At 47.4% G+C, this 15907-nt stretch overlaps 2 protein-coding genes across 3 annotated transcripts in view; both read left to right on the top strand.

The window, feature by feature from the left end:
* The window catches only part of IGDCC4 (immunoglobulin superfamily DCC subclass member 4), a 79231-nt gene extending 64638 nt beyond the window's left edge, over positions 1-14593 (top strand). For both annotated transcript variants that reach the window (XM_052671721.1, XM_052671722.1), the window contains exons 15-20: positions 365-535; positions 668-805; positions 1307-1412; positions 2091-2325; positions 8463-8627; positions 10344-14593. In XM_052671721.1, coding sequence (XP_052527681.1) covers positions 365-535; positions 668-805; positions 1307-1412; positions 2091-2325; positions 8463-8627; positions 10344-10874 — 1346 coding nt within the window. In that variant the 3' untranslated portion in view covers positions 10875-14593. The remainder of the gene's footprint in view (positions 1-364; positions 536-667; positions 806-1306; positions 1413-2090; positions 2326-8462; positions 8628-10343) is intronic.
* Positions 14594-15529: 936 nt separating this feature from the next.
* Positions 15530-15907, top strand: part of IGDCC3 (immunoglobulin superfamily DCC subclass member 3) — a 91780-nt gene continuing 91402 nt past the window's right edge. Inside the window, exon 1 of the mRNA XM_052671723.1 lies at positions 15530-15835. Within this exon, the coding sequence (XP_052527683.1) occupies positions 15730-15835 (106 nt within the window). The 5' untranslated portion in view covers positions 15530-15729. The remainder of the gene's footprint in view (positions 15836-15907) is intronic.

Genomic DNA, 15907 nt, shown 5'->3' on the forward strand with positions numbered 1-15907 from the left:
CAGATAGAGCTTTAGGGGAGATGGAGGTGATAGAAAGGAGGGGGTGTGTGTTCTCATTGTCCTAAAGATGATCAGCACTGCACAACCTCAAACTGAGCAGTATCAGCTCTGTCGTGTTTTCCTTGAGTGTTTGGCTACAGTGCTTGGCCACAAGTCCTGCCCTGTGCTGGGCTCAGAAGCCTTCCCTCCGCACTCTCTACAGCTTGTTGGGATGAGATGCCTGCTCACCTGGGTCACACCTCATTTTGTGCAATCAAAGATAACTATGGCACTACTGAAAAGAATTCATAGTAAACACAGAACATTCAAATGCTCTGCTCCTCATTTCTACTGTTCACGCTGGGTCTCTGCTTGCATCTACCAGGTCCCTCGACCCCTCCATCTGACCTGCGGCTGCACCCCCTCAACCCCTATGCAGTCCAGGTGCACTGGTGTCCCCCTGCTGAGCCCAACGGCATCATCGTGGAGTACCTCATCCTGTACAACGCCAACAACACGCAGCCTGATGAAATGTGGACCTTGCTGACACGAGAAGGTGAGCCATCCTGAGGTACTGGCACACAAACACTTAACTAAATACCAGAGTTCCGCTGCTGCTTTGCCACCACTGTATGAATATGCTTGAAACTGCACATTGTGATCCTTTTTTGGCTCGGTTTTTGATCAGGAAATATCTTCAGCACTGAGGTGCATGGCCTGGAAAGTGATACCAGATACTTCTTCAAGATGGGAGCAAAGACGGTCGTGGGATCTGGTCCCTACTCAAATGTGAAGGATGTGCACACCCTCCGGGAGAAGCTGTCTGGTATGAATTTCCCCTTTGTTCCAGAGCAGGACACGAGTTGCACAGCTGGAAATCACTGTTTGTTAGCAGTAGCATTTCTCCTTTTGCCAGTGAATTGCCTGGTGTCACTGCAGAATGTGGGATGTGACTGTGGGATAGGTCGGTGAAGAGGATCACAGCAGTCCTCAGAGGTGCATCTCTGTAGGCCCCAAGTGGCTGCAGAACCCATCCAACAATAGAACTTGATCTCTTTCCTCTATCTCTGCCCTGTGGAAAATCACATGCCATCTGCATCTCGCTGCCTTTATTAGGCCTGCGTAGCATGAAATTAATGAATGTGCATAGATGCCAGTTTGCTTTTAGGTGTTCTAAACTGTCACTGCTAACACTCTTTTCCTTTGTGTATATAGAAGTATCATCCATTGGTTTTAGTGAAGCTGGTGCTTCTCTGAACACAGGATACTTTGTGCCTTCTTTCTACTAACAGCTGAAATGATGCATCATCTGTCTTTCCCCTGCTAGATGTCCTGGATATCCACTCTGTCACGGGAATCATTGTGGGAGTCTGCCTGGGGCTGCTCTGCATACTCTTCTGCATGTGTGCCAGCTTCCGCAACAGCAAGCAGAGGTAGGTGTCACTCAGATCCCAGGGGATAAAGGAGACAAAATGCACTGTGAGCTTCCCTCTGTTTGGGATGCAGTGAATGACAGCAGTTAATGTAAAGACTGAGTCATAGGACTAGATAGCTAAGGAGCATACTTAGTGTAATCTCACTGATTTATTTTCTCAGTATTTTCTATTGTTAGAGTAATAGATTTTTGCAGTGGAAAAAATATCAAGAAAAGAGAAAAAGTACTATTTGCCAAATTATTGCCTGTGTGCTCGGGCAGGTTTTGTTTCTGAGGTTGGGCAACTCTAAGGACGTTTGAAAAGGATACATTAGCATTCTCTTGGGAAGATGTTGAAAGATTTCCAGTGACAGACAGATTGGTTTCAGTAGGATTGGACTCAGCCTAAAGCCTCCTGCTATTCCAGCAGTCTGAATGCAGCCATAAACTTTTGGAAAGACCATGGTAGGAAACCAGCTTAGTTCTTGAGAAGGGCTTTAGGCTGGTAAGGGATGCTAGGATTAGGAGTGAGCAACTTCTTCAGAGTGTCAGGGCTGGGGCTTGGGTCTGGTTGCTTCTGCAGGGGCAGGCTGAGCGGACTGGGCTCGACTGCTGTGTCTGGTAGTCTCGTGGCTGTTTGGGGCAGAGGAAATGTGAGGATAATTGGAGATGTCAGCTCCTGCTTGTTTTTCCTCAGGGAGGCTCTGCCAGGCCTGGATTCCCAAGCAACTGGCAACCATACTTATTACCATCGGGGCAGGCAAGGGGTGGCTGCTCCCTGTGCTACCTCGGACACACATGAGCTGGAGTCCCTCATGTCCCCACTGCCAGAGGATGCACCTGTGCCCCTGGGAGACATCACAGAACTGACAGAAGTGCACAGCCTCATCCACACGAGCCTCCCTGAAGACACTGTCCATGGGAAGAGGAAGGTAATGATTCCTCCCCAGGCGGGAGCCTCCCTTTGGTGTTCTGCTGCTGGGAAGTCCAGATCTGATTCTGTCTTAGCTCTGCAAAGTGCCGGTAGATACTGTTGCAATTAGGGTGAGAGGTGCTTTGACCACATGCACTGTGTTTACTGGCATACCCTTGAAGGCGTACAAGAAGTAAAACCCTTTTATTTTTGTGAACACTTTATTTTGAAGAAGTCTTTTCCTGCCGTACTTGGTTTGCCTGACATTGTGTTGTCTTTCACTCCTCCCTGCCCATTTCCTCTCTCAAGCTTGTCTGAAACATTTCATTCCATTAGGGAACCTTTAATTGGCCTAATTTAGTTAATCTGTTTATGTCTCTCTTTGTAACCCAGGGAGAGCATGTAAAGTAATTAGGAGGTTCAGTAAAACAAATGCATTGTGAACACACGGGATTTCATGTTTGCATTGACGATATGCCTGCATGTCACAGGAGGACACCTGGTGAACCTGTGCTTGTTGCTAGCAGTGAAGCAGCTATGGCCTTTTAGAAATGAGAAATTTCCAGCTGCTGTTAATAGTCCTGTGCACTGAAGCCATGCTCGTGACCATCCCCAGGTGTTGTGTTGGATCAGTGCTCAGCTGAAGGAGACAGTTTGCAGCCAAACTGCATCCATGGATGTCAGTGGAATGCGGCTCCCTTTCTGGACCCAGGCCGAAGCGTGTGAGGAATTTCCTACAGATCTTTCAGTTAAATAAGGAACAAATGTTTTCAATGATGGTGACTTACCCAGAAAACAGGTCTAGTGGAGGGAAATCCCCTCCTCTGAGAGGCCTTTTTAGGGGCGGTGTATCCAGGTCTCTCTTTTGCAAAAGGATCCTATTCACAAAGCTCTGCTGAAAGGTTTTTGTGCCTACAAAGCAGAGGCTGGAAAGGGCAGTGCCAAGGTCCAGCCATTCTGGGCATAGGCTGTGAGCTCAGGGCCCTGGGTTCTGTCACGGAGGCTGGAAGTTGGTAGCAGTCAGGTGATGTTCAGAGATGAGCGCTTCAGGGAGGGGGCAATTACAGCTGCAGTTTCTCTGCCTCCCTAATTGGATGGGGAAAGGCAACTAGGAGTTAAATTTGCCAGGGAGATTTGCTAACAGAACAGAGGGCCTGGCTTTTGATGGATGTGGACAGAGAATCAAGGATCACCGAGGAGCAGCCACCCGAAGAGCAGTGCTGTCACCCGTGCTGCCCAGTGAGGATGACCTGGCAGGTGACAGAGCTGGCTGGCAGCCGGGAGCAACAGGCTGCTGTTGCTGGCAGTGGGCACTGGAGGGAGATGTGCTTCCACACAGCAGGCCCCACTGCCCCTTCCTGCAGGAGGTGCCCCCTGAGCCAATCTCCTCCTTCAGTCTGCATATTCAAAGCTGAGAAGTCTGAGGTTGAAGCCATCTTCACACTTCGGTTGCCATTTCTTTTGTGCTCGTGTGCCGCGTGTGGTTGAGGTTTTGAAAACTGAAGGCAAAGGATGTGGTAGAGCTGCAGGAAGGAAAGTCCTCATTGAAAGGAGTTCTTGGACTGCATCGTATCACGTCACTGCAGAACTCAGGACTTTGGCTGAGACAGCCTCACAGTCTGACGCTGCTGCTGTGGGGCAGGTTCATAGAGCTGCAGTGCCAACGAGCTGGCAACTGAGGATGTGTGACCTTCCCCAATTGCCTGCTGGGCCCTCTGCCCTGAGAATCTCCTGCAACGTGCTGTGTGTTGGCTGGGTAGCACTTGCTGTTAGTGGCAGCCATTGCTGCTCCTGTGCTTGCAGACTTTTCCCATGCTGGTGCATTACTTAGCATTTCACAGATTATTCTCCATTGGTCTTGTTCTTGTTGCAGCCTCAGGCTTCAGTGGAGATTGGAAGCTCCATGTTGTTAGGAGATGTGCAGACACTACGAAGGGACTATTCCTGTGCCATAAGCAGTCAGAAGCAAATGAATGCTGTTTTGCAGGGATGGAGAACAGAGAGTGAGGGCAGGAAGCCTTTAATGACACCAGGACTGAGCAGGCTCCTGCAAAGAGTCATAGGCAAGGGCTTTGAGAAGAGCCATTGGGTGTTCGGAAGGTTTGGATCACCAGGTTCTTCTCATGCAAGCTTTGAGTCCTCCTGAGCCGCTGTCAGTACTGCTGGGGGAGTGGGATGGTGTGAGTGGAAGGGCACGGTGTGGGTTTGAGCTCTGCTCCCACCCTGGATGGGGACGTGTCCCCCTCATACAGCACGCTCCTGCTGCGACCGATCTGTTGGCACAGGACCCTCTGATGGCTGCAGCTCATTAGGCAGGCCTGCACTCAGCCATTGAGCAGGCCCTTTTCCTTCCTCTCTCTGCATTTCCCAGTGGAAACACTTGTTGGTGTGTGTGCAAGTCCTTGTGTGATTTTCCTCTTTGAATGTCTTCCCCTGTGCAGTGAGCCCAGCCTGCTGCCCCCAGTAGCCCACCTTATAAATGGTGCCGTACCGTGCAGACTGTGGTGCTGCGGCTCTGCTTCCCTGACAGATGGACTGAGGATGATAAAATGGCTCTGCTCCAGACATCCCTGTCACTGCTACTTGTGGGCCAAGTGATTTGGGGGTGGGGGAGAGTGTTAAGAAGCATCTGCTTTCCATGGAATACTTGAGGTTTTTGTTGAACGGAGCCAAACTCAAGCACTTTGGCTTGGAAACGTTTGCCGTTGTGCTGCTTGTGAGCTGGATGGGGCCTTGCTTGCTTGCTGCCCCACTGTCTCCCATGTGCTTCCCATGAAGCATCCCTGGGACTCTGAGAGCGAAAGCTGCAATGCATCAGGAACTTGGAGCAAGATGGGTTGTTTTTCATCTTCGCACTGACATTCTTCTGTGTAGAAGAAAAATCCTCATGTTTTCTCAAAAGTCTTCCATGAAAGCTGTGTTCCTGCTGACAGCTAGCAGAGATTTCCCTTTGTGTGATGGGAGAGGTCTGTTGTGTTGCAGTGTGTTTTGGGGCACAGCTGTTGGCAGGGATGCCACATGTTTGCATGCCATGGTGGTTCCCCACTCCTGCAGACTGCTGGTCTGGGACAAATCCCTTCTCTCCACCGTGACACCTTTAAATGCCAGGCACATCTCAAACATCCCCAGCCTGGTTCTGTGCAGGATTTCAAGCTACTTTGAGTAACTGTCCATGTGAAACAGAGAGGGTTTCAATGTCAACATTTCCTGCGTGTTCATTCTCAGCTCATATATTTGCATGAAATCATTCCTCTTCGCTGCGAAGGTAATATGATCTCAGCACATTTTTACTGGTTGGAGTTTCTATAAAAAGGCTAAAATGAAGAGGCTTGTTTGCTTTGATAAGGATTTAGCTGTAATGGAAGCACCTTTTATTGGAAGATGTTTTTCTTAGTTTCCATTTTCGTCTTTGCAGTGAACTGAAAAGGGGATTTTTCCCTCTTCAAAATGGTATTAGACTGACACTGCTTGCTTTCATTCTTCTGCTGTAAAAAACCAAGAGACCATTTCCTTGTCTTCCTTCAGCAATTCATCATTGTGCTTGTGTAGAAATAAAAAGTATCATTTTTTATGCCAAAAACTTAAAAAGCAGAAATGTTTGGGCACACAAGACCTTCTTCAGGTCCATGGTGAAAGCAGACCTGGAGTTAACTGCAGCTACCCAGCCTTACAGACATAGCCCAGAGAGAGCCTGTTGTTTTTTTCCCCCCTCAAACACAGTGTGCATGAACAACATGTGGGATATAGGCCATGTTGTGTGGCTGATGGTTTTTTTCTGTTTGTTGAAAGTTGCAAAGTGGTACAAAACAAGTTTGTTCTTCATTGCAGCCAATTTCAGCCAGAGCCGAACAGGCTGTTCCCAGAGTCATCAAAACCTATGTAAACATGGCAGATTGACATTTCCGCTAACAGATGGTCCTTTGGGGATTGCAGCAGAGCTGCCTGTTTCTTTCCACATTTTTTGGTATTCACAAGATGCCTGCAAGAAGGTTTTCAAGTTTGGTCTGTGTATGTGTATGCGTGTGATGCTCAGATCTCTCTGATGGCAAATATGCATGTAAGCATCTATAATAGGACACACGCGTTTCAGTGTGTGTGTGTGCATATTTGTGTAGGTTGAATGCTGAAGTTTCCAGGCAGTATTTGCTCAGTAACGTATGTTCCTTGGAAAAGGCACAGAAGCCATCAGTCAGCGCTGTCTCTGCAGAAAGCCTTTCAGATGGCAGGAGAAGCAAACTGAACGCGTTCGTTGGGTAGTCGTGTTCAGTGATGCTCCTTAGTGTGAGCCGTGTGCCGTTGTTTGGTTAATTTCTTGTTAGTGTGGTTTAATGATTGTCCACTTAGAAGGGGAGCAATTAGGGAATGCTCTTGGCAATCCTCATCAAAGATTGTGGAGAGAGGAATGGCGAAGATGCCACCTCTAGTATCCGAGTCTACATGAAGGACTGCCTGACATCCACAGCTGCAGCGCAGAAGCTGCTGTTCTGCAGGGTGCTGTCACATAACCAAGGCTGTTTTCTAGGGGCTGGATCCTGAGGCTATGGCAGAGCTGCTGTGAGTTGGGGTTGGCACAGGATGTAACACTGCTCTGCCTCCCACTGGGTGTTGCAGTCAGGGTCCAGTGCTCTGCTCTATGTGACTGCTTAGCTGTGCCTTCTGCCAGCACCGACAGCATGAGGTAGCATTTGCTTCTTGCTAAATAGCTGACTTAGAAACGCCTGGCTCATGTATAGCATCTGATCATGTATTTCTACCTAATTTCCAGCCAGATGGACCGAGGCATAAGGAGGTCAAATGACTCATGCTAGGTCAGGCTGATGTCAGAAATCTCCTTGCCGTCTCAGCTGGGTCATTCTGTGCTCCTCGTTGCTGGAATTGAGTGGGCCTGTGTAAGTGGTGGCCACATATGCAGAGCAGAAACTTGTGTTTCCCCTGGCTGACAGTAAGCAATAGGTGTCTGGTGGGTTTGGATAGACGTGCCATCGTGCTGACACCACGGCATTCTGTATGCACACACAGACATGCATGCTCACAGCTGTGTCAGGTCCAGATTTCCTCTTCGCTTTCTCTTGGCTGCAGCCTTACACTGTTCTTTCCCTTCTATCCAGGCAACACGTAACATCTGTGGAACACACCCAGAGCTGGCTGGCTCGCATCTTCCTCGTGCTGTCTGTGTGTGTGTGTGTGTGCCAGCAGCAAGGCTGAGCTCAGGTACACGCAGGGCGGCCCAGTAAAATCAGACCCTGGAAAGAAAATACTTTTCTGCCTGTGAACTAATAGTCTGAGCTGTTAAATAACTTCAGCTCTTAAAGGTACACATTTCCCATACACAGAGGTGTGCATTCAACAGTTTATTGGAAGGGGAAGCTGAGAGAACCCAGAACAAATTGCATTCAGCTCATATAATTTAATTAGATCTACAAACAAGGTAACACTGGTTGCCCAGGGGATTTAAGCTGAGCTAAGAATTGCTTGGTGGTCTGTTGCAATAAATCAATAAAATAAGGCCCCAAATTTTGTGCCTCTTTATGGATGGGCAATAGCAGAGTGTTTACCCAGGCCCTAGCTCGGAGCAGGAAAGAGAGAGCAGTTGTCCCCAACTCATACTGGAGCACACATGCCAGCACTCACAGGTGACAGCCCTTCTCCATGCTGCAGAGCATTGCTTTGCCAAAGCAAACACCGGAAGCACTCTGCCCCAGACTTCCGCCATCCCTGTTCAGTTTTGCAGTGTTTTTCAGCAGGCTTGCACAGCTCTGGGCTGCTGGCAGCTTTGCAGGGAGCTGGTGTCAGTGGGCCCTGCGGTGTGGGGTCTTGCACAGTGATGCAGTTAGCCTCAATACGTAGGAAGCAGAGGAAAGCCCCTTCTGAGTCCTCTCGTGAGCTCTCTGGCACCTTCTATCCCCTTGCTCTGCATCAGACCTTGTAACCCTGCTGTCATGTGGTGACTGCACTGGCCCACTGTGACGAGCGTTTCTATTTTGATGCTGTTGGAAGCGTTCCCTGCATTTAACTCGCTCTTCTGACACCATGGTATTTTTCCCAACTTGCTCTTTCCTTTCTCGAGCTGCTTCTCATTTCAGGTTTAAGAGGATAAGAATCTGTATCTGTGGTAATTGGATCTCTTCTCTCTTCTGATATTTTTTTTTTCTGCAGTCCTCATGGAATAAATCAGCTAACCAGCCCTGGACAAACAGCACAGCCAGATATGGGGACACTATCACAAAAGAGCCTCTCCCTGCTGTGAACGGATCACTGAAGCTCCCTTCCAGTGCAGGACAGAAGCTTTTGTTCCAAGCTCTGGTTTATGATGCCATGATGGTGGGTGTCTTTGGTTTATTGACTTGTGGATTTGGAGTGTTTTTTCCATTTCTGTATGCCAGCTCTGTTTTTCCTTTTTGCAGCATCGAAGAAAATAGCTGACCATGGGCTTTATTTTTCCCTAGGTATAGGAGTGTATGCTTGTGCCACTGGTGGGATTTGAGTAAGATCTGTGCATATTTTTTTCCACTCATTTCCGAAAGCCTCAGCTCTCCCCTCATTGCCTTGACTTCAGGCAGCCCAGGGGGCTGAAAAGGGCTGGAAGAAAAACAAAAGCTGAAAAGGGCTTTGTCCTCTTGGTGGTGTCCACAGGTCTTGGGCAGCTCAGCTGGCAGGAGGGCTGCAGTAGCCCTGGTTCCTTTGGGCCTTCGCTGTGGCCGTGGGTTGGGAGCTGCAGTGCTCAGCACGGTCTCACTAACATGTATGGTGTGCCTGCTTGGAGAAGGCATTGCATTTTGGCCTACAGTAGGAGTCAAAGGTTGAGGGTTGATTTAAGCTCCTGCAACTCCAGATAGAGTATAGCAATTTCCACTGCACTTGCCACCTTTGTGTGCATGTATAGATTGGGAGAAAATGCTATTTCTGGTTTTGTTTCATTGGAATAAATAGCATTTGTGCCACGTAACATCTATGCCATCCCAGCAAAGTAAGCCAGTACCTATTCGGGTTGGCTCTGTACCAGAAGGTGGATCTAATTACTGCTTTAAGAAGCTCACCCCCAACAAATACTTCTAAGTAACCCACCTATGTTTTCTTCCTAGATAGTAGTGTGAAAATCAATTATACACAGGATGTAATTAACATTGTGGATAGAGTTAAGATGATGTTTTACAACCCAATTACAGGGCACTGTTTACAGCACAGCTTATCCATCAGAGTTTGTCAACAAAAGGGGAAAACTGTTAAAATATGTAAATGATGCAAAAAAATTGCCTTCAACAGAAGGCACAAATTACACACGAGATATCTCACTTCCATACTTTGAATTGTCTTCTGACTCCTAAATCACACAGGGCAGAGTCTGAGCACTGATTTGCCTAAAGAGCTCTTTGGGACCTTCCAGACTCGTTTGACTGTTGAATTACTGAATGATAATTTGGCAGAATGAGTGACCTGTTAGCCAGGCTTGTGAAGACCTATAGCCTGAATTCTGCTTAAACTCTGCAGAAGTTAACTGCTTTCTTTCTGATTTGAAGTGTTTGAATTTATACCAACCCTTGCAAGTTGTGACAAGGGTTGTAATGAGCAAATGAGCAAACCTTTGGTGGCATGTACCAAGATTAAACCAGAAAAGGGAAGGGAGCCTTGGTGTGGGTCTATACCACGAGCTTTCTCAGCAGCCAATTTTCTCAAGTGCTGCTCTTGAAATCTGGTTGTCAATATGGAAATGGAGCGGTGAGTTTTGAAAAGTGTTGTCTGACAGAGGCTTGGAGGAGTGGTTGCTCCAGCCTGCCAAGAAACCTTGGGCAGATCACCCCTGGGACTTGCTTTCCCAAATGTAAAACAGGAATAATGATCCTGAGATTATTTGAGCTGCTTCTTAAGGCTTCAGCTCTGAGAAACATATCAAGATAGTGCTTAATAGCAGCAGGTGTACATCCCATTGCACTCTGTGGAATTAAAAAAGCCCCCACGTTGCAGTGCTTGGTTAGGTCACAGCCTCAATTAATTGACATGGCTTTTTTTTTCTTTTTTTCTCCCCATTTCTGATAACAGAATGAAGTAAAGAAGAGTCACCCGCCAGCCAGCCTCCACCAAGTGGAAGCAGAGGTCATTGTTCATTCTGATTTTTCAGCCTCTGACAGAGACTGTGACTCCCAGCTGCGCACCCTGGATACTCAAGAGACAGAAACCGAGGAGCAGGACCCTGAAGAGTTTTCCTCTGGTGACCTGGCTCTCCCCAGCTCTCCCAGCACCCAGCAGGATGCTCTCCAAGCATTGATGGACTGCTCGGGCAGCGTGGAGGCTCAGACCCAGGATGAGCTGTTGTATGCCACCAGAAAGACTAACACAGCAGAGGCCGTTTGCATCCCCGGGCTCACCAATGGCTTCCACAGGAACGGGGAAAGTTTGGATTCAGTGGAGAGTGGAGATTTGGACTCCATCCCGGAAGGCAGGGGGGATGTGCAGGCAGTCAAGTGCCAGGCGCTATCTGCGGCCCCAGAGGAGGCTCCCCTGTGTAGTAACTCTGGTTTAACCAGTTCATCCTCAGCATCTGAGAACATAGCATGTGTCCACAATCATTGAAGAGTAAACTAATCTGATTTTGATCATGGGAGAGCTAGAAGCACCGCTAAGGGCCTGTTCCCTTGAGGTACTGCATGCCCTCGGTTCCCTGGATCGAGCTAAGAAGGTGCAGCATCTCACCAGAACGGGGTTAGGACCTGTCAGCTGTACATATCGCCTTCAAGAAATCAGTAGGTAGACTGATAAGGGCCCATCTTTCCGCCGAAGCTAATGAGCAACCTGGTGTTCTGGGAGCAGAACTGAGGTGTCTGCCGAAGACTGACATGAAACCACAGCTAGAGCAGAGCCTTCTGTGTTGGGCTGGTGCCATCACCTCACTGTAGGCCCCTGTACGCCTGGCAAGAGGCACGGTGTGCTGAGCCAGTCTCCTCAACTTCTCTTGTCCACGGAGGCCTTGGACTACCTGCTGCCTTCTGGTGTTGGGATGGACTTTGTCAGAGTCCCACACGGGGGTGGAACCAATGCAACAAACAGAGCTGTAACCACCAGCCTTTTCTGCCCTCCCGTGGTTAAAAGGATTAATAAGGCTCTCTTGGTACGCTGCCACAGTAACCATTGCTAGCAGGCTGATGTAGTGGCCTTTTATTACACACTCTACGAGTGCCTCTAACAACTTGTACTGTATAGAACCTTCTTTGGTGTCTGGGTCATTTCACCAGCCTGGACTTTGTTTTATGAAGGTTCTTGTACCTAATATTTTAGGTACGCATCTGTCCTTTTAATGTACGACATGTATTTTTATTTCCTTGGAGCATCTTTATATTATTTAATTTTATGAAGTGGAGTAGCGTGTGGTATAGAGTAGCATTTTTACTACTTCTCTCTTTCCTTTGTTTTTTTGTCCTCCCTAACAACACAACTACCTCATGTCTGTTGGAGAAAAAAGCAGTAGATCTACTCTTTTGTTATAGTCCATTATAGGTTTTAACTTATTCTTATACTGCCTTTTTCTAAAGAATATGTTTGCACTGGTTGTTGACTATTTTTTTGAATAGTGCTGCAGAGCTGATGTCTATCTTGCTTTGTTTCTAAGTATTGCTTAGACACGTTCCCTACAGCTGGAGGGGGTTGTGTTTCTTTGTAGGACTGTATTTTACAGGAGCTGGCCAAAGGAGACTGCTTCAGCTGGCAGGATGTTGATCAGTTTTTCTTTAAGAAATTTACGCTAGCAAAGAGGAAGAAAAGAACCAACAATTACAAATTTAACTTGTGAGCCTGGGGACATCTTTTGTGCTCAAATGGAGACCACTCATGCTCAAGTTCCAGAGAGCAACTCGTCCTCCCATAAGCAGTGAGCTTGCTGAAGGTTTTGGATGAACAGGAGATAATTTCTCATCGTTTCTGAGAACCCTCTCAATGTGCCCTGCGTTGGAGCTGAGCTGGACCAGCCTTTGTCCTTGCTGCCAGACTGCTGTTCAGCAGGGAACCTCTAAGCTTCCATGTACACTGGGAAGCTGTTGTTGAAGCTTCCACCTTTCCCCATGCTACAGTTTCTCCCCCCAGCATGACACTCTGTTACACGTCTGTACTTCTACTTGTTGACTCAGCTGCTCCAGTTGGTGTTTGGAGCGACTCCAGCCCAGGAGTCTCAGAAATGCTGTTCTGGGCTCTGAAGCACCATGGCTGAAAAGCAGAGGCTGGAAATCATTGCTAGGCAGGAGTTAATGCATGAAGCTAGAAAGCCATGATAACTGGGCAGTGGAAGTGCATAATTAACCTCCAAGAACTCACTGCCACAAGACTTTGAAACTAACAACTTAGCAGTGTTACCGATAAGGCAGTGAAGTGTTATTGCAGGCAATAAGGGTCATTCACAGTTATATGAGAGCGGATGCAATTGCAGGAGTGTAAACCCTCCAACTGGGGACTATCAGGCACCAGCTGTGGAGGTGGGGGCAGATTTCTGTAGCTGGACCTGAGCTGGTAGTCAATTTCGTGGGGGAGTCCTTGCCTGGACAAGCCATGCTAACTTTGGTGTGCAAAAGGAGATGAAGACCATGCTCCAAAAAAGCTCGCTCTAGAAGAACATCTGTGACTTCTTTCATCTCCAAAGCCAAGTTGCCATCTGCAAGCATGAAAGCACATCAAAGGATTACTTCCACTGATATCCCACTGCTGGAGGGCAGTGCCAGGAGGAGTTGGGCCCGCAGCAGGCACAATGGATGTTGGAGCTCTGCTGGCTTCCTGTGGTCATGCTGTACCTGGGGCAGGTGACGTGTCAGCCCTGATCTTTCCATACAGAGGACTTGTGTGGATGGAGGCTTAGTCCCGTGGCTGATGAGGGGCTGTGCCATAGGGACATTCCTAGGTACATCCACCCTCTGCTTTGTCTGTACCAGCTTTAGGAATCACATAACCATGGGCTGAGCAATGCTGATCAGCCCACTATCCATCCCTGCCTGTCACGGAAGCCCGCACAAGCAAGCATGGTGTGGCACTGCTCACCTGGCTCATCTTGGGCAAGTCACAAACCACTGGGTTAGCTGCATAGTCTGAGAGCAGAGTGCTCTCCTTAAGCACCACAGAAATTCTTTGTTTCCTCATGTTGAGGCTTCTGAAGCATGAAGCTTGGATGTCCAGGTGCTGCGTGACAGTGGACTGAGGCAGCAAACCTCAGCTGCAGAAATCAGAGCGGGTCTCTCAGAAACAAGAGATCACTGCTGATTGGCAGCAGCAAAGCTGATCTCTGTGCCCTCGTTTGGTGCAGCTGTACCCCAGCCCCCCCATGCTGATTGGGCACATGTGGGACTGGATTAGAAGTGAAAGGAAGAAGACAGATAACATACATTTCATGTAAAGCTTGAAACAACCAGTGCGTATATTTTTTTATCATGAAATAAGTAGCTTTCTTGCCAATTTCTCACAGACGCTCAAACTGTTGTTACCTTTAATTACCCATTGTACTTAATATATGTTCCTAATCATCAGGCTCCCTTCCCCCTTTTCTCCCTTCCAGTAACACTAAAGGTTATTGCTATTCAGCTTTTTGCCAGTGTGTGTTGTTTTACTTTGTTAAAATGTCAAATCTGTCTCTCTGGCATAATTTTGTGGTATTAATGTTACCGTTTGGCTACACAACTGTATATTTCCATGCTGCTGTGAGAGTCACAATTCTTATCCTTTTCTTCTTTTAGATCTTTGTTAGATGAAATACACGACTGAGCTGAATATCTCAACTTTGCAATTTGATTTCTTACTTAACAGACAGTAAGATTCTGGTTTAAATAGTTAAGATGAGCTAACTTATAACCTAGGCTTTGAGAATTTGTTATGTTACTAGCTAATAATCCTGAGATCAGCCCATGAAACACACCTATAAGAAAACACCCATTGTAGTGGATCGCTGTGTATGTTTTTGATCTCATTAGAAATAGATGTTTGGAAGGGATCGTTGTGTCTTTTCTAATCAATGCCCTTGTTAGAGAAGAGGTGTGTAGTCCAGCAGAAACCTACCATCTAGTTCTGTTATCATGTTCCTATGCTAATATTTTAAAATTAAATTTCGTTTCACTTTCTGCACAGTGCATAAGGATGTGTAACCAGAGCTTGGTCTTGTTTGAAGATTGTGTCTGTATTTGGTTCCATGCTGTACTTAATTATAACTTTCTTTCTTCAGAGACTGTTCTTACTCCACAAATACTCGAGTGCTAAAGTGTAAGAAAACGTTGTCCTTATATTCCTTAACTAATGGATTATTAATAAAACCCTAAAAAACCTCACACGCACAACAGAAAACCAGTGGAATTTGTCTCCTGAGTCCATCTTTTGCAACTCTTGCTCTGAGGAAGAGTTTTGCTGTGGAAGGCTGATCCTGCCCCAATGCTTGTGTATCTCTGCAGCCTGACTAGAGCTGTGCCTTGTGGTGTGAGAGGGACCGCATGTGCATTTGCTTACATCTCCAATCTCCTCATGCTTACCCGAGGAACTCAACGATGGATCTGAGCAAGACCTTGCAGCTGAGAGCCCTGAGGCTACGTGGCAGAGTGCCTCTGGTTGTTGTGCTTGGTCACAGTGAGAAGATGGCATAGGTTTCACCACCTCTCTGCAGCCCATACCCGACTGATGCAGGACTTGTTCATCTGTGTGAGCTGATAGAGATCACTGATGGAAAGAGTGGAGGCAAATACCCAGAACCAGTGTCTGGTCTGCTAACTGGAGGTTATATTGCAGCTGCAGTGCTTGCTGGTGGGAGCAGGACTCGGGATTCATGCTCACTTCAGTGCCTGAGCTTGTAACCATGGAGGCTGGGAGTGTTATGGTGGTGAGTGCTTTCTTCCTTAGACATCACTCTGCTGGGATTTCAGGCACAGTTTGGGGTCAGCAGGTCTTTCTTGATGCTTGCTCATTTCTCAGCTATTGAGCTGATTCCTATTTAAAAAAACAAACAAACAAAACAAACCCAAACCCTCCAGTTTTATCCATTACATTATTGAGGAATTTTATTTGGAAAATAAGCAGAAGCATCTAGCAAGCAAATGGTGAGGCCTCTCTTAGACGATGCACTGAATTAAACACTTAGTGGCTTGTGTCCAGCCAGATTGGTGAGAAGATGCCTGGCAGTGCCTGAGGAACGCTATTAACCTCCCGTGCATCTCCCTTTCTTCCTAGGATGCATTCCCTACTTGAGTAGATAGCTTCCATTATTGCTTTATGCTTCCAGGACTACAGGGCCATAAAATCTCATTTTATCTGCATTACAGTGGTAATAAATCTGCACTTAGTGTAGTGTTCTCTGATGGTGGTTGAAGGGAACTCTGTCAAACTGTAACTCCGATGAGTCTTTCTCTTAATGACAGGTAATGAGCGAGGAAGGACCTTTGTGGGGGGTTGACTGCTTGTCCCACTTCTCAGTGTGATGCTGCTGAGTGGGACAACTGGAAACAAGACAGCAACTGAGTTAACAGCAGAGGGATTCACAGACAGAGCAGTTACAGGGGAACTGGGATTACAGAGGAGTGCAGGTAAGAGCAAGGCATCTGTCTGCATTTCATTCTTTTATCACCCCTGTATCCAGTGCTGTGATGCAGCTGGCA

The sequence above is a fragment of the Tympanuchus pallidicinctus genome, unplaced genomic scaffold (genome assembly GCF_026119805.1).
Source record: "Tympanuchus pallidicinctus isolate F22 unplaced genomic scaffold, pur_lepc_1.0 scaffold12, whole genome shotgun sequence".
Lineage (NCBI taxonomy): Eukaryota > Metazoa > Chordata > Aves > Galliformes > Phasianidae > Tympanuchus > Tympanuchus pallidicinctus.